Raw genomic sequence first — 27,430 nt, 5'->3', positions numbered from 1 at the left:
ACATGACAAATTATAACCTCAGCTTTGTGTAATGTTTAGCAGTTTAACAAATGTTTGTAATTTTCTGACAATAGTTAACTGGTTTCTTCAACTTTCACAAAAAAAAAAATCTCTGATTATCCGACATTTATCATTATTATCAATACTGTCTGATATGCCGTTTTTCCATTTTTCACCATTTTCTGTCATCAGTCAATAAATTAATTAAAAATGCCAGTAACGTTGAGTCCCAGCCCTTTCGTAAAAGTCGGGGGTGAAAAATCAACTAAACTGAGGAAAGGACCTAACCTGACTGTTTAACATCTCTATCACTGACGGTTCTAAACTACAACTAAATTAGCTAATGTAAAATAAACATCAAGTATAGTTGGGGACATGTTTGTGGTTTCTTTCACTCTGAACTCTCTCTATAAGGCATGTGAAGTGTAAACACCTTCTCCAATTCTGCTACTGACTGGCAACGTTAATAATTCTGCACTAAAACTACAGAACCACTACATCTAACAGTTTAGACACTGGGTGACACCATGTTTAAACTTTGTTAGTCCACTTAATAAGTTGGAAAATGACATCATTTTGACCTAAAGTGATCATTGACACTTGTCTGTTTAGCTCATCCAATGTTCACGTAAAATACTGACTTGTGAATACTGAGGTTACCGGGTGTGGTTACAGCTGTGTTTGTGTTTAGTCACATTATACACATAATCCGTAATTGTACAGTAACATGATCCCAGGAAGAAGTACTGTTCATACACGACAGCACTGTACCAGTACAGTACTTTTTTAGTTATCGTTTACGCTGTCACGATTTGTACGTGAGACCCATCTTGAAGGTCGGAAAGTAAAATGTGATCGCTCTACGGTCTCGTCAGCCTCTCGGCTGATGCGACTCACTCCCACATTTCTGGCCACAGGAAGGTATGAGGTCGATTAAAAATGGCTACTGGAATATCACAGACGATTCCCTGCTGCTGCTGCGGCAATGGAGGAGAGCTGACTGTTAACTGTCTTTGCAGAAGCTGCCTGGAAAGATAAAGATAAAGAAGAATGAGAAATGTGTGAATAAGAGACTCAATATAGTTAATTTACTATTTTTTTTTTCTTGTTTGTCTATGAAAGTAAAAATCTTGAGTTTAAACTGTTTTCACAATAGCTAACGTTTTGGGAAATACATAAATCAATCGCATATTGCAACTGCAAACAACTGAGTCATTTTAAAAGAAGGAAGACATCATTTGTCTGAGCACATATTTTGTATTAAACAAGGTCTGCTTCAGAAGCACCGACTCTAAATGAAAGGAGTTTAAATATCAGATGCTCGAGGTGTGATGGAAACTCACCGAGGATGCTGCGTTTACACAGCGGACAGGTGTGATGCAGCAGCAGCCAGGGGTCCACACACTCTCTGTGGTATTCGTGAAGACACGGCAACACGCGTAAACACTGAGATGGTGGAAAAAAACAAACAGGACCCCCACAGTTCACATGTAGCCCCTCGTAAAATTTAAATCCTCACCGACAAACATTTGATCTAAAATCTTGACTAAATCAGTCTTTGATCAGTTAGGTAATGTTTTTGCATGTTCTGTACATGAAAGGTTTTTTTTTGTCACAAACAGATTTAATACAATAAAAGAAGTAGGGTTGCAACAATTAATCAATTACTAAATTAACTGTGACCTAATTTGAAGGATGGATAGATACATCACTTTTAATGTCTTTTTAATAATTAAAATATGTTTTCTAATTTTCCAGTTTCTTAAATGTGAATGTTTTGTTTCTGTGCTCAATATGACAAAACAACATTAAAACTGAATAATTTTTGGTTTGTGGAAAAAACAATACATGATCATTTCAACATTTTCTCACATTTTATTCACCAAACAACTTATTGATTAATTGTGAAAATAATTGGCAGGTTAATTGATTATGAAAATAATAGTTGCGGCTCTAAAAAGAAGCATTTTTCTACTGCTTCACGGCTGATACTTAAATTGTTTTGTTCTTTGTTTTATTGTAATACTCGTTTCATTTTGTATTAAAACATTTTTAAACCTGTTAATTTGCCCAAGAAAGAATGTCTTTTACTGGAGATCTAAATAAATAGTTCAATAAATCACTACAGACTAACCTTATCTTTTATATGCACCTGCAATTTAATCTGCTGTCATAAGTACTATTATTGTTGTTATTATTATAATCCATTATCGAGAGTCCTGGCAAAGACAGACAAAATAACAGTAACTTTGCAGAGATAAGATACCACAATAATCATCCAAAAGAATAAATAAAAACTCTGACTGATCAAATTTTAAAATAGACACCATTAAGCAATGAAATGTGGCAGTTAATCGTTGTAAACTGACGGAGCAGCAAAGCTGAACACGTCTGTTTTTCTAATTCATTGCAGACATTCGGAACATTAAACAAAAACAAGTCAAACAAGTGTATGTATAAAACTAAGCAAACCAGTGGTGACATAATGTTAGCACACGTGTCACCACTATTACACATCTGCTTCATTTTCAACAGAAGTAGTGTGAGGAGAGTCAGCTCACCTGGTTGTTCTTGAATGGCTCCAGACACACGGCGCAGTTGTCCGTCTCCACTGGCTGGGACGGGTCACACCGGCGTTTGGGCTGAAAGTATCTTTTGGTCTTTAGCGACGACATTCTCTTCTGGACGTCCTGTTTAGGAAGGAGCTTAAAAAACCAGCACAGAACAGCAGCTCATTTAAAAGTCTGAAGCTCAATGAGAATTTTCTGTCCTCTCCATCTACTATGTCTCCATGTGTGGACATGGTCTTGACGTGACAGCAGTACACAGTAGAGACAAACGTAAAACAGGGTATAGGGAAAGAAAATTGAGCTTGTAACCGTAGGGTTGCTCAGGTGACCCTGAGCAAGGTACCCAATCCCCCATTGCTCCTGCGCCCGGTTTGTGTGTGTTCACTAATAAAGGATGCATGTTAATGTAATGCAGAGATCCAATTCACTGTCACTTATTTGTGTATATGCAAATAAAACTAATTCTATTATAATCTGGATGATCATAATACAACACTTAAAACAATGGGAAAGTTAGAAAATAAAGCTGAACGATTTGGAGGAAATATTGAATTGGACTTTTTTTGATGGATATTTCAATTTGATTTTCAATATTATTATTGATGATTTCAGTGGTGATACAGAGGAGCCCTAAGACTAAAAACTAAATTAATTCCATCATCAAATGCAGATGTGACTTTACTGCGCAGCAGGTCTGCCTCTTATAAGACTTCACTGAAGCAAACCTGTACATGATGTTTGTGGGTGACATGTAAAAAGGCTGTGTAACGGTTTAAAAAAAATATACATAGTAAATTCATAGGTGAGGGGACCGGTGAAAATTAACTAAACGTGGGCGGGCAGCAGGTGGTAACAATCATATATTTGTTTTTTAATAATAAAACTAATTTCAAGATTTTATGATAAAAGACAAAAATGCTTTTATTTTGAAAGTCAGATGCTGCAATTCATTAGCTGTTATATATCATTATATGTTCATTATGTCTTTTGATCAGTTAAAAAGTTCACAGGTATGTGTAGGTGCGGGTTTTAAAAAAAATGTATGGGCCCTTAGAAATTATGGGCTTGTGTTGAGACACAGACTTTACCTCCAAGTCGTCATTGACCTGGTGGTCCTGGTACTGCCAACGAGCCTGGACGATGACTCCGGTGCTGAGAATCAGAGCCACCAGGAGGACAGTGTCCCACAACTGCTGCAGGTACTTCTACAGAGACAGAGCTTATTATCTGCATATATAAATACTGTGAAGTCAATACTGTCAAGTAACTTTGATTTGTTATGTAGCACAGAAGGACAGTATCAGGAGGTAGGCGTGGCAACTCAGTGTGGCATGCAGGTAGAGAGAGACAGGCTAATCAGGAGAGTGAGAGCACCTGAGGACGTTTTGATTAGGAGGATCTTTTGTCTGCCAGAGTCAAGCTGAAGAGATGTGTGTGTAGGTATGTACATTATATTTTAGTTCAGTAACATTTATGATGCAGGTCTGTGCTGTTAACTTTGGTGGCATCCTGTCAGTCTGGGGATGATAGTTTATTTAATTTGGCTTTTTATCTGCATTATGTCTGTTAATTGAGAGGATTATTAACTCCTGAAATTATGGTTTGGACTGGATTGGCAATGTGATAAGTTTGTGTAGAGTTATTCATTTGAGTTGGAACGGTTGATATAACTAATAATAATTATTATTATATTCTTGATCTGAATTTGATTTAATTAATTCACTAGGGAGGGAGGTATCATTTAATCATTTAATGCACTAAATATACTAAAGATTCAAAGGTTATTAATTGTAATTTCATTCTTTAAAAAAAATGGATCCTAAAGAAACTTTTAAATCATTTATTAGACAATACACTGTATTGTTAAATGGTATAAATGTATTTTCACTCTTTAGATTTACACTATGAAATAACTTGGGTAATGATCATAGATTTTGGTGTGATTATGCATTTATTTGATCTTTGAACTAACTAACCTAATCTAGTTTCTTCCTAGATTATCAACCTACACGTACTATAATCAATGACGTCAATAAATGGATGAAAATTGTACGGAGTTGGTCAGCGTCCTCTGTTGCCCTCGACAAATACAACAATCTCAGTCCATCACAATGTTTCCCAATCCTGGTCCCCGGGGACTCCTGTCCTGCATCTTTTAGACATTTCCCTGCTCAAACACACCTGATTCTAACTCTGCAAAGACCTGACAACAACCCACTCATTTGAATCATGTGTGTCAGAGCGTGGAAACATCTAAAACATGCAGGACAGTAGGTCCCTGAGGACCAGGATTGGGAAAATTCGAAGTATTATTATTTTTTTTAAACTTGCAATATTTATTCAAGCCAAAATACATATCAAAACACCATATTAATTGTCCTGATCTACACTTCACCCACAGAAGAAAACATTTGCTTTGCACACACAGTGGTCAATTATGTAAGAATTATTATTTATTTATTAGATATTAGTGATTTTTCCAGCCCTTGTATGAAGCATCAAAGAACTCGCTAAATTCATGAAACAGCTTTAAGAAAACATACTGTGTAACTAAGCTGACATGTTAGTTCTGCTCCTTCCCACCTGGACCTGAGAGTTGGTCTCCCCCGTACAGATGACCCCCTGCCACTCTCCGTAGCGCCCTCCTCTCGATCGACCACAGCTGGACCACAGTGTGAGTGTGGCTCCCTGCTCGGACACACAGCAGCATGCGCTCACTGTCAGCTCAGCCTGTCATCTGTTCACTCACCACTGGGGGGTGCTAACAAATGAAACCACACTGTAAGCTGATTGAATGTGCAGCTCACCAGGTTGTCCTGCAGGATCGTCTTGTATGTGATTTTCGCTGTTGCCTGAAGGCCCCTACAGAGAAGTAAACAAGCAAACAATATATTTAAGGTAGATGCCTAACTTAACAAATTCATTCAATAGGTTACAGTATGCAACTCTTTAAATCAGTTATCTTTTACTGTTTTCAAAGGCAATGGGCACCTGAAAGCATGGCTGCTGTTGACAGTATCTGGAATAATAATAATAATGATAATAATAATAATAATAATAATAATAATAATAGTCCTGTACCTGAGCAGAGCTCCGATCAGCTTTGTGACATTTTCAGACGTCTGGATCACAATGATGGGCTTAGACAGCACCTGCGACAGATCCATCTGCAGCACAAAGTAAACATATGCTGGACTAACACTGACAATTTCAGGTACAAACAACAGTTTCTTTGCATTGGAATAAAAAAAAATGCTGATAAAATATACATTTTAAATAAATATAAGGATGAAGAACAGCAGTGTAGGAACATTGTAAAAACTGTATATTGAGTAAATAGTTCTTGTCAAACATGTGACAACAAGGAAATGTAAATGTATTACGTAAAAAGATTTTGTGAATGTTATGTTTGAAATAAACTACCAAAACTAAACTAAATGTAATTATTGTTGATAAAACACAACGATATAAGAACGAGCGTTCAAATGCTCGCTGTCCTGGACATTTTTACCTCACTGACGGTTTTCTGATTGAGAGCAAGGATGATCAGTGCTGAAGCTCCGAGGACTAAGGCTCGCTTCATCTAAGACGGCGAAAAGACAGCGTCACATTTCAAACGTTCAACTAATACTCCACAGGATCAATTAGCATTCAGTGACCACACTCACTTTATTGACCATTGCATCAGCGAAGGACTCCTGGTTACCAGTGGAGGCCTTGCTGTCATCAATCTCCACTGGCACCACCCCGATCCATGGCTCCTGCTCTGTGGCATCGTCCTCGCCTTCTCCTCCACTCACCTGCGTCTCCTCAACTTGAACCTAAGGAAAGGAAAGAGAGTAGACATTTCCACTACAGGGAAGGCATCATATCAGTGACAAATGTAACCTCTCTTTCAAAGAACAGTGCCATGAATGGTGTTGCTTTGAAAGCTGGCAGCCTCCAACCATGTGTTAAGGAAGCTGACACATGAAGTACTGTTTTTGTTGATTGTTTAGGAGGGTGAGAGGAGTGCTTCAAGGCTGCAAATCATTATTACTGTGTTTCATTATCACCTCAGTCAGAGAGTCTTTGCCAGAATGTGTCTGTCTGTCGGCTGAGCAGCTCAATTCCTGACAAAGAATGGATTTTGATGAAATTCTGTTGGAATGTAAGTGATGGCCCAAGCAAAGACTATTTTGACTGAGATCTAGATCCAGATTAAAACAACTACAACTGTTAACTGTGCAAGATATGTCGTTTTCAACATTTTAATTAATGACTCTGCTTAAAATTAGTAGTTGTATCTCATATAATTCTCATAAGTATAAATGACTGTCTTGTTTGATGAAAATTCAAATCTAGACTTGGATGTGAAGAATAAAATCCATCCATCTTCTTCCGCTTAATCCTCCACATGAGGGTTGCTGGTGCCAGGGTGTACGGCGGGGTACACCCTGAAGAGGTCGCCAGTCTGTCATAGGGCTACATGGAGACAAACAACAATCCACTCCTACACAGTCAATTTAGAGTGTCAACTTTACCTAATCCCTAAATCTGCATGTTTTTGGACTGTGGGAGGAACCTGAAGAAAACCCATGCACACACGGGGTGAACATGCAAACTCTATGCAGAAAGGCCCTTCTGCAGGGTCTTCTTGCAGCAAAGGCTGGTGTAAATGTTAGCCCTCTTGCTTTCAAATTGGCTTCAAAAATATGAGAGAGTGATGCTTAGAACAAGTAGGGATTAGCCTATAAGACGCTCTATTGGTCTGATACCAGTCAAAATCACTGGATCAGACATTGAAAACAGAAAAAAATAAAAACCAGTTATATCTGTAAACCCTAAATGTAATGTAAATGCCTCACTAGACAAAGGCCACATGCTGTAAAGAGAGAAATCCACCACTGATGTTGTGTAACAAGGATGCTGCAGATGTGGGAGAATTATGTTTTTGTTTTTTTTTTAAATGTTTTTGAAATAGCTGGTTATAACTGGGTGGTAAATACATCAGCACAAATGTCTTATTATCAACCAAATTGTGTAGACTGCTGTATCAGACTGATACTGACAAGGGGTAATATCGGAATCAAATCTGGCACAAAAGAGTGGCACTGAGTCATCCTTAATAACAGGATTATGTCAGCGATGTACTCGACACTTCATAAAGGCTGGTGTCAGCATTCACAGCACTGTAAAAGAAACACACTATGGGAAACTGAGCAGCCTATTTTCTCAATTAATGTACAAATATTCATTTTATATGAAGCTATATGATCAGAAAACGAGAGAAATGGTTATCTAGAGCTGACCAACAGACCATCGATTGTTCTGTCTTCTATGCTAATTAAAACTGTAATACATACATGTTAAAAATAATGAATAGTTCTCATTCTTGAAATAGGATACAGGTTAAAATTAGTTTTAATGGCGTTGTTTGTCAAATCACAATTGCAATTAATAAATATTTTGTAGTCTGTTTTTTGCAGTCACTGACGAACTAGCATGCCAATTTTAACAAAAACATTTTATTAGATTTAAGGTAGTCTGGAGTCCAGATTCTGGACATACATCAAACTCTGATATGCATGTATACCATTAGTATAGATATTTGACAGATATGCTTGACAGCACTGAAATGTCCACATTTTTTATTTCACTTAAAGTTTTGTCATTATAACTTCAGCAAAGCTGTAAAAACATCCGTTGATTAATTTAAGCCTCACTCAAATCTCACTTAATCTAGTAATCACAAAATAACAGTTAATGACAACACTTGTTAGTTGCAGACACTTGGTATTCTGTTGTAGTTACCAAATGTCACCTTTCCAAATTTACCATAAAACAGCAAAACAACCCTTTAAATCCGCGTTAACTCACCAGGACCAGCTCCCCGTCCAGCTCCTCTCGGTCCTCGGAGGTCTTGCTGACCCCACTGGACTCCACCACCTCTCCCTGAAGCAGTGCGCTGACACTGGGTTGCTGCTCCAGGAAAACCTCCACCTGCGCGACCTGCTCCGCCGCCGCCTGCAGCAGCAGCAGCCCCGGCCACCGAAGCAAGAGGAATGGCAACATTACCCAGAGACAGCGGTAGCAGCGAGCTGGAGCCATGGTGCAAGCAACAACAGCGAGACAACACAGTTAAAAACTACCACACAAACCTAATGGACTGTCAACCAGCATTCTATGAGAAAAAAACTGACAGCGTTTTGTTCTCCAGAGCCCTCGAAGAATGTAAACAAGCAACGACAACTTCCGGCTCCAAACGGAAAACGAGGGAGGGTCATCATCTTGTCGTCGTGTCTTGGGTTAAAACGTCCATTCGGATTAAGGTCTTTTTCTTTTTTCAATAAACTTAAAATACATAATATACAAACGCTCTCAATAGAAACATGTCAGTGATGTACAACCATTTTACTGAAACAAAAATGTGTAGAGAAATTGCAGCATAACAAGCATGTGAGCCTCACGAAGGAAAAAGTAATTGTATAACATAAATTGTGTTTTGTAAAATTATATAAGATTTTGCAAAGGGGCGTGGCTTCTCCTATCTGTGGTTCCTGCTTTTTTGCTCAGAGTAACCATCCTCTTACGTCTTCTATCTTTGGCCGACTCAGCCGGTTGGCCTGGATGTAAAACGGGCGGCGCGAGGCTCGTGTTTACATTTTCTCCACCTGCAGCAGGCAATCTGACTGCGGGATTAACGAGACCCCGAAGTATCACTGAGCGGGATTAACTGGACAGTGAAGCATCACTGAGCGGGAGCATCACGGTGAGGAGGCGTCTGGAAAAGGAGCTGATTCTCTCGTCTCCGGCAGTAAATTTGATTTGCCCTTCTTTTACGTCATCTGTCATGAGCGGAAGAGTCGGAGACCTCAGTCCTAAACAGGCTGAAGCACTACAACTGGTAAGTTCTTAAATCGAATGAATTAAAAATAAAGTAAAAAAAAAAAAAGTGCGCATCACTTATTTTTTTCTACTGTAATGACCTAATAGTCTTTGTAGAGAAGCCCTCTGTAAACAGTTTATTACCAGTTTCTAACTCATTTGTAACGTCTGGTTTACGTTTTGAATCATGAAAATCCTTATATCATATTCTTAATCCACTGATTATTTGCAATAACCTATACCATCCTAAATTATATCCCAGTCATAATCTCTCTTTATTAGGGATGCACGTATTATTGGCATGATATCGGTATCGGCAGATATTGGCTTTAAAATGTATTCTCGGATATCGGCAAACACGCCAAGATCTGCTGATATAACTAATGACTACAACAGTAGGCTTTTTACGTTTTTTCATTTTGCCCAATGAAGAAAACTAATCTACATCTGGTGCATCATGAGTTTGAAAAAATATTATGTTAATTTCACTACAGAAGAGAGTAAATGACCTCTGAAGTTGGTTGCAGGGAAAACCTATTTACTGTATATGCACTCCCGATATATCGGCATATCAGATATTGGCAAAAGTCAAATATTGTGCGTCCCTACACTTTACATGTGATATTGAATTATTATTTCAATTTTGTGTGATTTAGAGATGTAAATACTTATCCCAGTCTCAGTTTTCCACCTGTGAATCCTAACTAAACTTCCATCTTAAATGTGTAACAAACTGCAACTCAAAAAAAGTGGACATATTAGATAATGTTACCAATGTTTAATGATGCAAACATTTAGTGAAGTCATAAAAACAATAGGGCTGCAACGATTATTCGATTAATCAAGTACTTTGATCATCGATTAATCGTTTTTTTTTTCTCAATAATTAAACAAGCTCTCTGATTTTTCAGCTCCTTAAATGTGAATAATTTTGGTGACTTTGCTCCATATAACAAAAAAATATCATTAAAACTGAATAATTTTGGTTCGTTGACAAAACGACATCATCATTTCCATGTATGTTCTGGACTAAAAAAAGATTAATCAATAATGAAAATAATTGTAAGTTGCAGGCCTAATTACCAATCAATAATTACCAATCAATAATCAGTGATCAGTACTTGAGTGTATAGACAGCATTCAATTGTCCATATATTTCTGTTCACTGTTCTTCTATCCATGTAAAAAAGAGAGAAATGTTTAAAAGGTATCTGTTGTGACAGAGAGTCACAAGTTTTGTGAAATGAAAAGCTCCACAGTCAAAATTTAAACAGTGTTTAACCAAAAAAAGGCAAAAATATTTTCCAAGAATGATTTTTAGCTTCTCATCTGCCTAATATTTGAAAAGATTTTAATCTCTCACGTCTCATATCTTCCTTCCATCCTCCGGCTGTAGTTTCGAGAGAGGATACAAGACATTCTTTCTCAACTTCCTGCACAGCATGACCACTTCCTGTTACGCTGGCTCAGAGGTGGGTTTAAAAAAAAAAGATGTGGCACCTGCTGATTTATTTTAGGTTACAGCCGTCACTCACAGAAAACCAAAAATCTATCTCTTGTGGTGAAAGTGAGATTCTCCTCCGGTAAATATTCAGATATTAAAATGTTTTGGTGTCACTGCATTTGTGCATTAAAGGACTTGACGTAATGCATATAAACACGTGTTTGCGGAAGGGACTCGCAAGATTTCTGCATCTGAATAAAACCACAACTGACGACAGACCGAAGCTGCCGTGACCTCCGAAGTCATCCAGTCACAGCTAAACCAGACTTGGCTTCTTTGTTCAAAATTTCAAGCTAAATTTGAGTAATTCCCACAATCAGATATTCGTCAGCAGGCTGAGTTTGTGTGCTGGAGGAAATGAAGTGAAGAGCAGTGATTAGTTCTGGAGGAGAGGTCGAGCACATGTATCAGACTAATCCATTGATAAGCGCATTAAAAGGTGCACTACGATGTGATACAGTCCATCTACCAAGAGACACCCGTCCACCATGTACCTGTTGCTCCCCAGATTTAGGGTTTTCGTGTTTCATAACAAGAATTCAGAAAGCTAGTGAGAGGATATTGGTCTCTTATTGGCTGTGAAACACAGCTCTGTCTCAATGAAAGGTCTGCGTCACAGTTCCACACAGGAACACAGAGAAGGGTTTGTTTGACTCGGGCTGTGGAATAGTCTGCTAATTGATTTAAAGCAAAGAGCCCAATGTGGTGCACAGTAAACATCATTACAACGTTATTAATGTTATTGCCAACTATTTTTTTCAACTCCATATAAAAAAATGAAATATTAAAACTGAATAATTTGGTTTGTGGACAAAACATTTAACCCTTGTGTGGTGTTCGGGTCTGTGGGACCAGTTTTCATTTTTTATTAAAAGAAAAATTAATTAATTAATTTTTCAAACTGAGACTCACTGACTTTGGCTCATTTTCTGTGAAGAACATATATCAGAATACATGTTTAATGACCACACACCATACACCCCCCCTACACATTTCTATTACATATAAGATGTCCGGGTCCACTGGACCCGGGGCTAATAGAAGTGTGGAAATTGATGTTCTGTGTACCACACACACACACACACACAGCAGTCCTAGACAGGAGGAGGACAGAGTGTAGGTACACAGAACATCAGAGGGTCAAATGTGCGAGAAAATGAGAGCAGACAGTGTTGACAAACAATGTTGCAACCTTGTGTGGGAACCGCAGGTGCAGAAACACAAAAGAAGCGGTTCCCACACAGTTCCTCTCAAGAGAGAGAAGTTTTTGATGATGATGTAGAGGGAGAGGATTCAGAAGAAGAGGTTTCAGAATTTGGGGATCACATTTCTGAAAATTCAGAGTCTGACAATGACTCTGAAGAAGATGATGAGATTGAGCATCAGCCAGTTCCAAAACAAAGACGAGCCACAGGACCAGGCCGTCAGCAGCCATCCCCAGGACCAAGCCGTCAGCAGCCAGCCCCAGGACCAACCGTCAACAGCCAGCCCCAGGACCAAGCCGTCAGCAGCCAGCCCCAGGACCAAGCCATCCCCAGCCAGCCCCAGGACCAAGCAGTCAGCAGCCAGCCCCAGGACCAAGCCATCAGCAGCCAGCCCCAGGACCAACCGTCAACAGCCAGCCCCAGGACCAAGCCGTCAGCAGCCAGCCCCAGGACCAAGCCGTCAACAGCCAGCCCCAGGACCAAGCAGTCAGCAACCAGCCCCAGGACCAAGCCGTCAACAGCCTGCCCCAGGACCAAGCAGTCAGCAGCCAGCCCCAGGCCCAGAACAAGCCAGTCAGCATGGAGCAAGTGAGGAAATATGGATGTCAAAAAATTCTGAAATTGAATGGTCCTCTCGCCCAAGAAAAGAGCCACCCCGCAAGGCTGCCAATGTGATAAGGATGCAACCAGGGCCAACACGGATGGCAGTTACTCACACACAGGACATCAAGTCTTCTTTTGAGCTTTTCATCCCAGATTCCATCCAGGAAATTATTCTTGACTGCACTAATTTAGAAGGAAGACGTGTTTTTGGAGAGAGGTGGAAGGAAATGGACCAAACCCAATTACATGCTTACTTCGGAGTTCTCATCCTTGCTGGAGTTATCCATATATATTGTTTATACTGCTTGTAATTGGGATAAGGTAAACATCTGTCCAGTATTTTAACATAAAAGTGTTTGATTGTGAGGCATTAAAAGCCACAAAATGCAACGGGTCCATCAGACCCACAAACGCTGGCTGAGTAACAACAATATGAACATTACACAAGGGTTAAGAACATTTATAGACCCAACAAATAATTGATTAATCGAGAACATAATGAACAGTTTAATCCGTTGTATAAACCATTCATTCCAGCTCTAATAAGTAGTGATTCCCATGCATACTTAAGGTTCTGATTGCTTACATCTGAGTGACCTGAGAGTGACCAGAAAGAAATCACGTTTGGTGACAGAAATGTGAAGGTGTTATTGAATTATGTTAAAGTTCTTGGAATCCACATACAATGCATTTAGTCTCTGGTCCACTATCAAGCTTTAATTTGGGCCCTCTAAGGGGAAAGTTCTAATTTGGAACAAACCAAATGGTGGATTTAATTATTTTATATACAGTATAAGGCACACATAACCCAGGTTAAGTATGTCTTAATGCGCAACAGACTGAATTTATTGTTCTAAATAAGAGCATCAACACCAATTCCTTCTTCTGTGACTGTGTCATATCCAATATAACAGTCATATCAGATGCACAAGACCAGTAATACATCATATTTGTACCAGATTTCAGACTCACTTTGTGATGAAGTATTTGTTCATGAAATCTAAATCATTCTTAAATATATCCATTTCTTTTTGGTGTTCTCTCAAAAGGTCGTCTCAGGACCTGATCAGATATTTAATACCAAAATGTTACCAGTTATTCTCTTCACTTCTTTTTGGAGCTATTTTTTTATTAGCTTTAAAATGCAGGGTGAGGATTGAAAAGATGACAACATGTCACAAAGTGCACTGTTCTAAAGTGTCATTAAAGGTGGATCTGTGGTGTGCCAGAAGGAAGTGTAATAAAATGTTATCTAATGAGGTGAAATGCATAGGGAGGTCTCGTACCAGCCACAAGCTGTATAACTCTTTATCACACTTATTATTACATCACTAGAGGCCACGTCTTTAAGCCTGCACTGTGGTTACCTTACACTTTCGTCTGAAATCAGAACATAGTCTTGGAAAATAAGAGACGAGTAACCCACATTTTAAAGATGACAAACCATCACGATCCAATTCACAACATATAATAATAAAAGCAAATTCAGTACATACTATGTTTTTGGTTATTTTTACTGCATTTCTGTAACATGTAATATTATTTTGAACAGACAAACCAGCCTTTTCTACAAGATAACCCATATCTTTTACTTCCAAGAAATATACTGTATGAGTCATGATATTAATTTTATGTTTGTGTTATTGGAAACATACACCAAAAAAATCCTTGACCCCAAAACTGTCCTGACCCAGTCTCTGGGACTGACTGGGTTAGGGCTTAATGGTTATTATAGACCCAAAATAATTCAGGGGCCAGTCCTTTGCCAGATTCTACTTTGTGCTTTTGTAATTTTGGGTCACTCGGCACCTTCACAGCTGCAGTTGAGGTTTCAGAATGGAGCATTAGCTGCCACAGTCAAAATCCATTTAGTTAGTTTAGCGTCTCACTTCCCACTGGACTTTAAGCTGCACATCTAATCACCTTTGAAGGAACGCTGGAAAATGTATTATGTGTCCGTTTGAGATCAGTCGTACTGACACAGTGGTTTTTATACAGTCCTAAAGTAGCATGTTATTTCTAGAGAGACTGCATTTATTATTTATTTATATAAGATACAATTATATAACTTCCACATGATCATGTTTTCATAATCAGTTTCACACTTATTTTGTTGAAACTTTTTCTAGACATTTGTTTTATTATCATTTTAAACTAACATCATACTGTTTTTTTTAGTGCTGGTCAAATACAAAAGAGTGACTATCTTTTAATAACAATTTAATTTCTCATGGAACTTCCTAGACTATATTTCTTAGTTTGCACAGCTTAGATTTTAGTATTCTCAGTTTTGATTTCTTCTTTCAAATACTATTTCATATTACTTGTATACCACAGATCATGTTGGCCTTAATTTGTCTTTCATTCTTTATTTCTTTTTTAGCCAGAAACTTCAATTTGCAGAAGTCTGAGGCCATGCTGCGGAAGGTAATATATACTTTTGATTCTATTTATTTATGTATAAAATACAATACAGATATTATGCAACCACAATGCCTTCTCTCTCAGTCACTGATCTGTATAGTGTGTGAAAGTTACCTCCTCCAGACTGTTCAGTGCATCAGTATAGGAGTGGCCGCAGATTAGAGAGGAGCAGCGCTGTATTGTCTGTCTGTGGGGAAACTGAGTCATCACAGCAGCCTGAGGGGATTAGATAAAGATGGAAGAATACGTTGTACAGTCACTAAATGCAACGCTGCTTTAGCTGATTGACAAGATGCACTGTCCTAACATGCCGTCTTCTCAACATGTTTACAAAAACAGCCTTTACACATACACAAGTAGTGTAGGAGCAGGTACAGTTACTCACAGCACACATGCAAACCACTGACAAAGTGAGCTGAAAGTTTTTATGTTGTTACAGCGTTTGAGGAGGAAGTTGTACTAACTAGGTGATACATGGAGCCATATTTTTAGACACACCTGACAAATCCTGAACAGAAGACTGAAGAGAAACTGTTTTTATTCTTCTCTCCATAATTCTTTACTCCACACTTGTAATTGTCTTTCACATGTTCTCAGCCACTCATTTCTAACATGTATATTTTGTGAAGAGGAGAAACTCTGTATTTGCTTTACTGGGTCTTTAAGAAAAAAATCTTAAAAATATCTGGGGAAAAACTAGGAAAACAATAGCTGGCTGAAACATTTCTTTCCCCCGTTTGTTGGTGTGACTGTAAGCATGTGCACATGACTGATCCCCTCCCTGCTGATGAGGCAGGTTTTACATCGTCTACCGTCTAAAACCTCCTAAGCTCCTTAATTCATCATGTTATACATGTGTGGATCAGCTGTCGTGTACTGTCTGTCTTAACATACACCCATCTTCTCTTCCAGCATTTGGAGTTTAGGAAACAGATGAAAATAGACACTATAATCACTGAATGGCGTCCACCGGAGGTAAAGAAGGAATTTATCCCCCCCCCCCCCCCCCCCCCAAACACACACAGTCTGGTTTTCATGACTTGAAAGGACATTGCATTGACTTACATTAATTTCCTGGACAGTTACTCTAACCTTAACCATAACTACTGCTGGCCTAACCTTAACCTAACCATAACCTCATCCTAACCATACAACATGTAGTCATGTAATACCTGGAACAAGCGCACACAACAAACATAAAAAACAGCAGGTCGCCGATTAACTACTGACTGTTTAAAATGGGTGCTGTTTGCAGGTGATAGAGAAGTATCTGTCAGGAGGGATGTGTGGTCACGATCGTGAGGGTAGTCCCATCTGGTACGATGTGATTGGACCGGTGGATCCTAAAGGCCTCTTCCTGTCTGCCTCCAAACAAGACTTCATCAAGTCCAAAATAAGAGACTGTGAGATGCTGCAGAAGGACTGTGACCGCCAGTCAGAGAGGGTGAGTGAACAGTGAGCACAAGATGCTTAACCCCTCCATTAATTAATGTATTATATCCATTCAAATTCTATAGAATTGAGGTCCCTCTGTTCTTAGATTGAACCATAAACCCTTGATTTCATGGCATTTTCACCTGAACTACAGCTGCCTTTATGTTTTATTTTATAGTTTTACAAATTAAAAGTTTTCTTTCTTCTTCCTACTCTGTTTTCATCCAGTTGGGGAGGAATGTGGAGTCAATCACTATGATCTATGATGTTGAAGGTCTAGGTCTGAAACACTTATGGAAGCCTGCTATAGAAACATATGGGGAGGTAGGCAGAGACACACACACACGTAACCTACAATCGCACACACACACGTAACCTACAATCACACACAAACAACACACATAACAGCCAACCTGAGCGAGTTCCTCTGTGCCATTAGATTCTCCAGATGTTCGAAGACAACTACCCTGAAGGTTTGAAGAGACTGTTTGTTATTAAAGGTAAATTTGCACTGATTCCGCCTGCATTTCTGTATTTTCCTATCCTGTTTTTTTTTTGTTTTTTTTTCAAAGTACTGCAGGTTAACATCTGATTTGTACTTATATTTCTCCTGTAGCACCCAAACTCTTTCCTGTGGCCTACAACCTTGTGAAGCACTTTCTGAGTGAGATCACAAGACAAAAGATTCAAATTCTTGGAGGTGAAACACGCCACATGTCACTGCATCATATAGTTCTGAATATTTGGCATTTATCCAAATGCCCAGTTCATATTAGGTTAAATGCATTGCTGTTTCTCTGGTTTGACAGATAACTGGAAGGAAGTTTTACTGAAGTACATCGATGCAGAGGAGCTGCCGATGATATATGGTGGTAAACTGACAGATCCCGATGGAGATCCTCGCTGTCGGACCAGGGTGAGTCAGTGATTGTGAACCCTGTGTGCTTGTAGGTGCTGACAGGATGGAGGAGGATAAGTATCCATTGCAGATGCTGCTCAGTTATTCTTGAATACTATCAAGACTTTGAGGACGCGATTATTGACACATTCATACATTATCTTCTATACTTATAGAGCTTATTAGGGGTGGGTCAAAATATAGATTTGGTGATATATCGTTGTCCTTAGCAAATATCAATATATTAATTAACGAAAGAAGGCTATCTAAAAAACAGTCCCTGCCAGTTTCACTCGCCGGGGAAAGTTGGTTGGCCGTAGAAGAGAGAGTTTACAGCAGGATAACGGTGGAGAAAGATACGTTAAGAGATGCCTATCCACATTCAATACATAGACTTTATGCACTTTGTGCTGAATAACAGACGTTATGTTTTCTTCAGGCAGGCAGATATCATATAGTGATGTATCTCTTTATGATTTTCTTGCAATATATTGATAACCACAGATATAAGTGTTGTGGACCATGTATCGCGTAACGTATATCATATCATATAATGAGGTAATAAGGTTGAGGGGTGAAGCAGGTTACAGCCTGGACACATCAACAGCATATCACAGGATGAACATACAGAGACACTCACATTAGCTGCTTTCAGCGCTGAATATTGGACATAGTAGAGATACTCTGTATGGGCTGTATGTGAGAATGCAAATGTACATTCGGAAATTCTCCCTAGAATCTCTTTCTGGTTCCCTAGTCTAATTTCTGAATGAATGAATTCATGGGAGAATGCAGGAGGAGAAACTCCCGAAGCAAGTGAGTGGGCAGGTGCCTGGAATCCGTAGACCATATATATAAAAAAATTCTGCGTAGTCGTCTGGTTTTCCAGGTTAAGTTAAACAGAAGGTAAGAATATAAAGATTTGCCACCAAGGTGTCACTCCGCTGGTTGCAAAAATAACTCAAAAGGAAATTGGAAAGGAAATTCCACTAGATTTACAAAGTCAGCAAACATGTTCCTGACGAGTTAACGGCCTCAATCGCTAGTTTCAGGGCTTCTTCAATACAACATAATGTTGATTTTGTAAATGATGTTCTCCTTTAGAGGAAAAGATATGACACAGCCGATTCTTATGGGTGATATCATCTTGCCTGCAGCCTAGTATTATCACGCCAGTTGACGTCCACTTGTCTGAATTCTCCAAAGACTTGCCTGCTGTTGTGAAGTCAACCCAGACAATCTTCTGCTATTTATTTATTTATTTATTTATTTATCGTATGTGAACCCTGAACTGTGGATCTTTTTAACCTTTATTTTACTGGGAAACATTAAGGTTGGAATCTATTTTACAAATGCATGTCTTTGGACCCAACTTTCTGGAAATTCATGTCTAAAAAACAACCTACACACACACACACACACAGGGAGAATATGCAAACACCACAGAGAAAGGCTCAAGTTGAACCAGGATTCAACCTGAAAACCTCCAGTGATACACTAACCCACCTACTGTGCCACCTATGAGAATAATGTACAGATAAAGGTTATTCTGATTATCAAATAACAGGAGATTCCAGACAGTGCTGAGTAATAAGCTTTAACCTACCATTACATGTATCTTGTTTGACGACAGAGCTGCTTTTATTGATTTGAGGTAACTTAATGATTGTTGGAGCAACAGTCCTGCAGTGGATACATATCTGAACCAAAACTGATCAGCCCTCCTGCGTAGCCAAAATAGACAGTGTTCTGGCTTTGATGTTGTCTGCAACCTTTGACGCCTGCTTTGTAGTTTTTCCACTGGCTTACTTCCTGCGTCGTTTAAATTTGACATGCAAATCAAATTTTTGCACAGTCCCGTCCCACCGGTTTTTCTTCTTCAAGTCAAGAAGAGAAAATTAATATCAGATTTCTTTACCCCCCTGACCAGCAACAAGATAACGTTTCATCCTGCTTTAAATTTAACACAATGGTTGAGATTACAAAGGCAGCCAACACTGGCTGTGTAAAGGATCCTGTTACATATGAATGAGCCACCTTAAATGCACTGGGTCAACGATAATGCACAAATGCTCTGAATGGAGACATTTTCCTGTTCATGCATACCATCCATAGAGAGCTGCGAACCTACATATGCCTGCCTTGCTGTGTAGAAATAGAAATGGGCCTCAGCACAAAGTCTGCTCTTGTAGGCAGTGTAATATTGAGCAACTAGAGTGCAGAAAACAGCAGATTGCATAGGTTACATGCCAACATATAACTCTACATGAGGAAACTGACCTGTGTTTTTCACTGTTTCTGTAGATTAATAATTGGGCCCAGGACTGATGAGGAACACACGGAAAGAATTTCATTTTCGGGCTGCTTTCAGGATACAAGAAATTATGAGCCTCTAAGTGTTAATAAATAAATGTTTTAGTTAGCTAGCTGTGTCGTCGACAATATACAGTAGTATTATTATTATTTTGGTGTGGAAACTAACCCTAACCCTAAGGTAATGAGAACAAAACAGTTTTTAATTTTCAGGTGATTATAAATGGATAAAAACATTATTGTTAATACTGCGTTAAGTGTTTGTAAATAGATTCACTTTCACTTCACTTTTTCCCACAAACGTTCGAGCCTTATATTTCTTGTGTATGAAGTGTTTTGAAGTTTTGATTTTGGTTCTACAATATTTCTAAAATATGTAAAGAATCAACTCTTCATGAGATGCCTGATGCATTTTTGCTCTCTAACTTGATGGCGTTTGTTTTGTGTGATTTCTTTTCGCAATTGTATATCTTCTTTTTGTCAGTTGCCGTTTCTTCACGACTGCTGTTTGTTAAGACCTTTCTACATGACTTTTAGAGAAGTGGTTTCAGATGAGTTTGACATAACAATGCTCACTTCCCAGAAACAACACTACAGGTTTGAATTGAAAAATTAAGACACAACATGAATTTTTAGTCTGTCTGATAGGATTAACTGTATGTATAATAAACAGGAAAGTGTGCGAAACCCATTGCTGCTTTTTTGTGGCACTCTTTTATACAAGTGCAAAAGGAGAAAAACTACAAGTGTCCATAGATAAACTGTATAATTGCAAAGAAACACAGTAAGTGACACTTTTGTCTTTCTCTCCTCATTTCTTCCTTCTTCAGCTTCTCAACCATTTTATGTATCAAGTGTACAACACTTGTTTTTTGACTTCTTTTTTTTTTTTTTTTTTTATCTCTGCAGATAAATCTGGTCGGCCCAGTTCCCTCATCGTACTATGTGCGGGAACATGTTAAAGTGAACTACGAGCAGTGTATAACCGTCAGTCGAGGATCCTCCAGACAGCTGGACTACGAGATCTTAATCCCGGGATGTGTTCTCAGGTCAGCTTTAAGTCTAACACACTGTTTCCCAATCCTGGTCCACACCTGATTCAAATGAATGGGTCGTTATGACCATTTGAATCAGGTGTGTTGGATCTTAAATCTTTCTCCATGTTTATTTTGCATTACGGCCCTGTACTAGTGAGAACCTAGAGTTCTCACTAGAATGCATTGCAGCGCAAGCATCTCTTGTTATTCTACTGACGTTTATTCTTCTCGATGATATTATTCCTCTTCCGCCGTTTTTCGCCGCATTACTCCTTCCACAGTTTTGAGAAAACCCCCACACGTTATATCAAAATGTGCAAATTGATCGGGAATGGTGTGCTATGACCTTTCTAAGACTTTCAAGTAACCATGGCGACAAAAATGGTGAAAAACTGCAAACAATTTCCACATACACATGAATGGGAAATGGCCCGAAAAAAGGAGAAAAACCAAGCCCATTTCGGAGCATCACAGTGTTGTCGTACTTTAAACTAACTTTAAACAGGTCACAAGACTTGGGACTATTCTCACCTGAGTCAAAAATTTGATACATACAGATATTCAAGATATGTGATATATGAATCAAATCATCGTTTACTCAGGCGTCCTAGATGAGACAAGAACAAAGACAAAGAGCCTCAGTTGCCTCATGGATGAGTTCTGACCTCGTCACCCAGGGGTTGTGGGTTTGAGTTCCGTCGTGTTACAGTGAAAGTATTTGGAAAGAATGAATGTACAATAAATATAAAGTTTAAACTTATATTAATCACATACTCTGTAGGCTCTGCCCTCTCTGTGTCATCACCACGTGGGCGGTCCCCGCTCTGTGATTGGATGAGGGAGGAGCTGGAGCATTAAACGTGCTTCATATCAGCCAATAACTAGGACTTTTTTTTCACATTTTGGACAACATACTAAACTTTGACTTGTTTGTCAAATTTTGGACGACATACTAAACTATGACCTTTTTGTCCAATTTTGGACGACATACTAAACCATGACTTTTTTGTCAAATTTTGGACGACATACTTAACTATGCCACTTTGTTGCAATTTTGGACGACATACTAAACTATGACATTTTTGTCAAATTTTGGAAGACATATTAAACTATGACATTTCGGTGACTTTTTGGACGTCATACTAAACTATGACTTTTTTTAAATTTTAGACGACATACTAAACTATGACATTTTTGTCAAATTTTGGACGACATACTAAACTATGACATTTTTGTCAAATTTTGGAAGACATACTAAACTATGATATTTCGGTGACTTTTTGGACGACATACTTAACTATGACTCTTTTGTCAAATCTTGGACGACATACTAAACTATGACATTTCGGTGACTTTTTGGACGACATACTAAACTATGACATTTCGGTGACTTTTTGGACGACATACTAAACTATGACTTTTTTTTAATTTTGGACGACATACTAAACTATGACTTTTTTTTAATTTTGGACAACATACTAAACTATGACTTGTTTGTCGAATTTTGGACGACATACTAAACTATGACCTTTTTGTCCAATTTTGGACGACATACTAAACTATGACTTTTTTGTCAAATTTTGGACGACATACTAAACTATGACATTTTTGTCAAATTTTGGACGACATACTAAACTATGACATTTTTGTCAAATTTTGGACGACATACTGAACTATGACATTTTGGTGACTTTTTGGACGACATACTAAACTATGACTTTTTTTTAATTTTGGACGACATACTAAACTATGACTTTTTTGTCGAATTTTGGACGACATACTAAACTATGACTTGTTTGTCGAATTTTGGACGACATACTAAACTATGACCTTTTTGTCCAATTTTGGACGACATACTAAACCATGACTTTTTTGTCGAATTTTGGACGACATACTAAACTATGACATTTTTGTCAAATTTTGGACGACATACTAAACTATGACCTTTTTGTCCAATTTTGGACGACATACTAAACCATGACTTTTTTGTCGAATTTTGGACGACATACTAAACTATGACATTTTTGTCAAATTTTGGACGACATACTAAACTATGACATTTTTGTCAAATTTTGGACGACATACTAAACTATGACATTGCGGTGACTTTTTGGATGACATACTTAACTATGACTTTTTTTAAATTTTGGACGACATACTAAACTATGACATTTTTGTCAAATTTTGGACGACATACTAAACTATGACATTTTTGTCAAATTTTGGACGACATACTAAACTATGATATTTCGGTGACTTTTTGGACGACATACTTAACTATGACTTTTTTGTCAAATCTTGGACGACATACTAAACTATGACATTTTGGGTACTTTTTGGACGACATACTAAACTATGACATTTCGGTGACTTTTTGGACGACATACTAAACTATGACTTTTTTTTAATTTTGGACGACATACTAAACTATGACTTTTTTGTCGAATTTTGGACGACATACTAAACTATGACTTGTTTGTCGAATTTTGGACGACATACTAAACTATGACCTTTTTGTCCAATTTTGGACGACATACTAAACCATGACTTTTTTGTCAAATTTTGGACGACATACTAAACTATGACATTTTTGTCAAATTTTGGACGACATACTAAACTATGACATTTTTGTCAAATTTTGGACGACATACTAAACTATGACATTTCGGTGACTTTTTGGATGACATACTAAACTATGACATTTTTGTCAAATTTTGGATGACATACTAAACTATGATATTTCGGTGACTTTTTGGACGACATACTTAACTATGACTTTTTTGTCAAATCTTGGACGACATACTAAACTATGACATTTTGGGTACTTTTTGAACGACATACTAAACTATGACTTTTTTGTCAAATTTTGGACGACATACTAAACTATGACTTTTTGTCAAATTTTGGAGGACATACTAAACTATGACATTTTTGTCAAATTTGGACGACATACTAAACTATGATATTTCGCTGACTTTTTGGACGACATACTAAACTATGACTTTTGTCAAATTTTGGACTAAATACTAAATTATGACTTTTTCGTCAAATTTTGGACAACATACTAAACTATGACAATTTGGTGACTTTTTGGACGACATACTAAACTATGACATTTTTGTCAAATTTTGGACGACACACTAAACTATTTTTTTTTTTGTCAAATTTTGGACAACTTACTAAACTATGACATTTTGGTGAATGTTTGAACGACATACTAAACTATGACATTTTTGTCAAATTTTGGACGACATACTAAACTATGACATTTTGGTGAATATTTGAACGACATACTAAACTATGACTTTTTTGTCAAATTTTGGACTACATAATAAACTATGACTTCTTTGTCAAATTTAGGACTACATAATAAACTATGACATGTTTTTCTGTCAGTTAATGGTATTTCAGTGGTTCAGTGACTCGCCTTTCAACTAAAAGGTAGTGGTTTCGACTCAAAATTTCTCAAAAGTTTGTCGTTCAAAATGTCATAGTTTAGTATGTCGTTCAAGAAGTCACCAAACTGTTTAGTATGACATCCAAAATTTGACAGAAATGTAATAGTTCATTATGTCGTCCGAAATTTGACAAAAATGTCATAGTTAGATGACTAGTTTTAATTTAACAGTGCATTTGTATGTAAAGTATAGTGTTAAAAAAGAGGTGTGAAGAGACCATTGGCCCCCGAACATATTCACATTATCAAATCTGGCCCTCATTAAAAAAAGTTTTCGACACCAGTCTAAAAGCTTCATGTTTTAAATTTCAATCCAATTTTCATTATTGAATAACATGTCCTTTATGAAAAGCCTTCATCAAAGTGAATCTTAAATAAAGTTTACAATTAAACAAGTCAATAATTCAGTAGAGATTGACATGTTTTTGTGTGTTTTAGCAAAAGAAAATACATCTTTTTTTATCTTTTGTTGTCCTAATGCCAATTTATGGAACACATTTTTTTGTAGTTGAGGATCTTTGAAACTATCAACTGCAACTAAAGAACATCATCATTACGAAGTAATCTGTCGATCATTTTCTCAAACCCAAATTTTCTCTTCCACAAAACAAAAGGTATTAACTTTACTGTCAATGCAGAGCAAATAAACACCAATTAACATTTTTAGTAGTTGCACTGATAGTCAATGAATTATTGCAACTCTAAAAACACAAATGAAACTTGTAATTCAGAAAAAAGTCTGTTTAAATTAAAAAGTTCTTTTTTTCCTCTCCATCCTGTTAGGTGGCAGTTTGCCTGCGAGGGGGCAGACATAGGCTTCGGGGTGTTTTTGAAGGCTAAGAGGGGGGAATGGAAGAAGGCAGCTCAGATGCAGGAAGTTGTGCACAGTCAACGCTACAATGCACACTTAGTGCCTGAGGATGGGTCACTGACTTGTGAACATGCTGGAGTCTGTGAGTAACTACTTCCTAGCCTAGTGTTTATTTTGCTACCCATAGCTTCAGCTCAGAAACCTGGTGCTAACCCTGCTCCAAAGGTTACACCAATAATCTAAAAGTCTAAATGTAAATATTCCATTCTGTTTACCCTCCACAGATGTGATAAGATTTGACAACACCTACAGCATCTTCCAGGCCAAAAGAATCAGTTTTACTGTCGAGATCCTGCTGCCAGACAACTCACAGCCCCCACAGACCAATGGGGCTGCCAGTAACAGTGTGGAAGCTGAGAACAACAATCCATTGTAACCAGATGCCTCCTCCATCATTGTCTTATCATTCATGTTTAGCCATATATATAATCACAGCCTGACATACTTGATTTGGACCACAGCCACAACATACTGCCAAGTGGTGTCCGACCTCTGGATCCCACCGTAGTTTTTTTTTCTTTGTATCCAAAAGTTTGATGGCTTGATTTACGTGGTGCCCATTTACTAGGATACATTAAAACTCTTTAACAACCAATTAAGCAAAATATGTTCCAACAAAATAAACTGAAACTCACAAGCAAGCTAACTGCTGAATTTGAGTTTGAGTCTGATTGACACAAATATTTTCTCAAAATGTGTTGGTGACTCTTTATCCCATAGCCATAATAAAATGCTAATGTACCTTTTTATGTTTAACATGAACACATCAAACATCATATTACATTCACACAAATCCACAAACTTTTGCTAATTTTACATGTTGTCATCTATTATCTGTTTTCTTCTGTCTTCCATGTTGCTGCAGAAATATTAACAATCCAAGTTCCCACATAGAACATCACAAGTATGTGGGATAGTCAGAGTAATTTATTTCAATATTTATTTTCTAATTTAATTTCACAGAAAATAATAGGTTCAAATGTATAAAGTCAGTAGAGACAAAAGTATTACATGCTATTTATGCCATTTGTAAAGTTAACAATGTGAGTGAAAACACATTTGAAAATGTGACATTGAATCAGACATTGAATGTCGACTATGGCTGGATTTCTTCTCAATATGTCCATAGATGGTAATAGCACTGAGGTATTTATCCAAAAAGAGTAGTCTTTTGTGTCCAAAATGATGGTTTATTGTACAATGAACAACAGCAAAGAATACATTTTTGCAAACAAAATATAAAAGGGACATGGACTGTGTTTTTTACTAAACTACAAACATGTATCCTCTTAAGGTTTCTCATAAATAAACACGTTTTTCGACTCACCAAAACACATGGGTGTATGCTTAAGCTCCAATATTGTGACGAACACATTTCTTTCTACTGATTTGTCCTAAACGTGTGAAACATTAAGTGTTTGTTTTACCACAAAGTTTGGACCACAGGTGTTAGCATTACTCCTCATCTTCCTCTCCCTCCTCTTCTTCTTCATGTTTTATAAGAGGTTCATCCACCAGTTTATAGTTTGCATTACTGCCACCTACTGGAGTGGAGTGTGGAAACAAAATGACCCCACTTGTAGATGTCCTGTGTTGTCCCTAGAGGTCAGAAACATAATTGGGATTTGGGGACCTTTGAAGATGACACCTGCCTGACCATCTGCCATCTTCTTACATGCAGATACACAAGTACATGCTTGTAATTTGTTTGGCAAACCGAGGAATTGTGGCTCTTTCCAGCAAGTCCCTGACTTGAACAAAAGTGCAAATATGGGTGTGGATAAACAGGGAATGAGAGCTATAGGGATCAAAGCTGAAAAAACCCTCAGAACATCGGCAAGGTGCAAACATTCAACTGGTTTGTGCTGATGGTTGTGGTTCTGAAGTATGCAACACTAACTATCAGCACCAAACAACTTGGTTTTAATGGCTCACATACCCCATTGCAAACATGTTTAATCTAGTAAGTAGAAACATGTTGAATCATGAACTGAAGTCAAATTAATGCAGGTTGTTTTGCAGGTTTTGTTCCTCACAAAGAAAAAAAACCTGACAATCCCCCTGAGAACAATTGTATGTATCATCAAAAACTGGCTGAGTTCCACTGGGGAATAAAACACATTACTATATGAATCAGTTGATCTATGGCAGTGTAACAGTAACAAGCGAGCAAGAATGACAAGGCAGACAGGAAACCTTGAGAAAAAATGCAGAGTATAGATGATGATAAATTACAGTCATAGTTGC

The 27,430-nt window shown here is 37.8% G+C and overlaps 2 protein-coding genes across 6 annotated transcripts; one reads left to right on the top strand and one right to left on the bottom strand.

The window, feature by feature from the left end:
• Positions 1-103: 103 nt before the first annotated feature.
• On the bottom strand, positions 104-19,129 carry rnf215 (ring finger protein 215). Of its 5 annotated transcripts, none has more exons than XM_058636424.1 (11): positions 19,112-19,129; positions 8,430-8,650; positions 6,239-6,391; positions 6,082-6,153; positions 5,652-5,737; positions 5,378-5,432; positions 5,154-5,258; positions 3,659-3,775; positions 2,562-2,705; positions 1,344-1,446; positions 104-1,022 (listed from the first exon to the last, which is right to left on the bottom strand). In XM_058636424.1, the coding sequence occupies exons 2-11, from the start codon at positions 8,622-8,624 to the stop codon at positions 955-957; spliced, it is 1,098 nt and encodes a 365-aa protein (XP_058492407.1). In that variant the 5' UTR covers positions 8,625-8,650; positions 19,112-19,129; the 3' UTR covers positions 104-954. The 5 variants fall into 5 exon arrangements, with proteins under 5 accessions (XP_058492407.1, XP_058492406.1, XP_058492405.1 ...); XM_058636423.1 differs by lacking the exon at positions 19,112-19,129 and adding an exon at positions 8,753-8,954; XM_058636422.1 differs by lacking the exon at positions 19,112-19,129 and having other exon boundaries at positions 2,562-2,690; positions 8,430-8,957.
• Positions 9,181-27,430, top strand: sec14l8 (SEC14-like lipid binding 8). The gene is made up of 12 exons (XM_058636419.1): positions 9,181-9,456; positions 10,834-10,909; positions 15,133-15,176; positions 16,086-16,148; positions 16,429-16,617; positions 16,836-16,931; positions 17,047-17,107; positions 17,224-17,307; positions 17,417-17,523; positions 20,728-20,867; positions 25,096-25,265; positions 25,408-27,430. Exons 1-12 carry the CDS (start codon positions 9,403-9,405, stop codon positions 25,557-25,559), a joined length of 1,236 nt encoding a protein of 411 aa, XP_058492402.1. The 5' UTR covers positions 9,181-9,402; the 3' UTR covers positions 25,560-27,430.

The sequence above is a fragment of the Solea solea genome, chromosome 8 (assembly GCF_958295425.1).
Source record: "Solea solea chromosome 8, fSolSol10.1, whole genome shotgun sequence".
Taxonomy (NCBI): Eukaryota; Metazoa; Chordata; class Actinopteri; order Pleuronectiformes; family Soleidae; genus Solea; species Solea solea.
Note: the sequence above shows the minus strand (reverse complement) of the source record. Positions and strands in the feature narration are given on the sequence as shown.

What these genes read in the sequence shown, in the direction of transcription:
- rnf215 (XM_058636420.1), bottom strand. Translation starts at nt 8,660, where the DNA reads ATGGCTCCAGCTCGCTGCTACCGCTGTCTCTGGGTAATGTTGCCATTC. An exon ending in ATCAGAAAACCGTCAGTGAG is followed by an intron (nt 5,738 to 6,081) that starts GTAAAAATGTCC and finishes TTTGTGCTGCAG; the next exon opens with ATGGATCTGTCGCAGGTGCT. An exon ending in CTGATCGGAGCTCTGCTCAG is followed by an intron (nt 5,433 to 5,651) that starts GTACAGGACTAT and finishes ACTTCTCTGTAG; the next exon opens with GGGCCTTCAGGCAACAGCGA.
- sec14l8 (XM_058636419.1), top strand. Translation starts at nt 9,403, where the DNA reads ATGAGCGGAAGAGTCGGAGACCTCAGTCCTAAACAGGCTGAAGCACTA. An exon ending in CTGAGGCCATGCTGCGGAAG is followed by an intron (nt 15,177 to 16,085) that starts GTAATATATACT and finishes CTTCTCTTCCAG; the next exon opens with CATTTGGAGTTTAGGAAACA. An exon ending in ATCCTCGCTGTCGGACCAGG is followed by an intron (nt 17,524 to 20,727) that starts GTGAGTCAGTGA and finishes TTATCTCTGCAG; the next exon opens with ATAAATCTGGTCGGCCCAGT.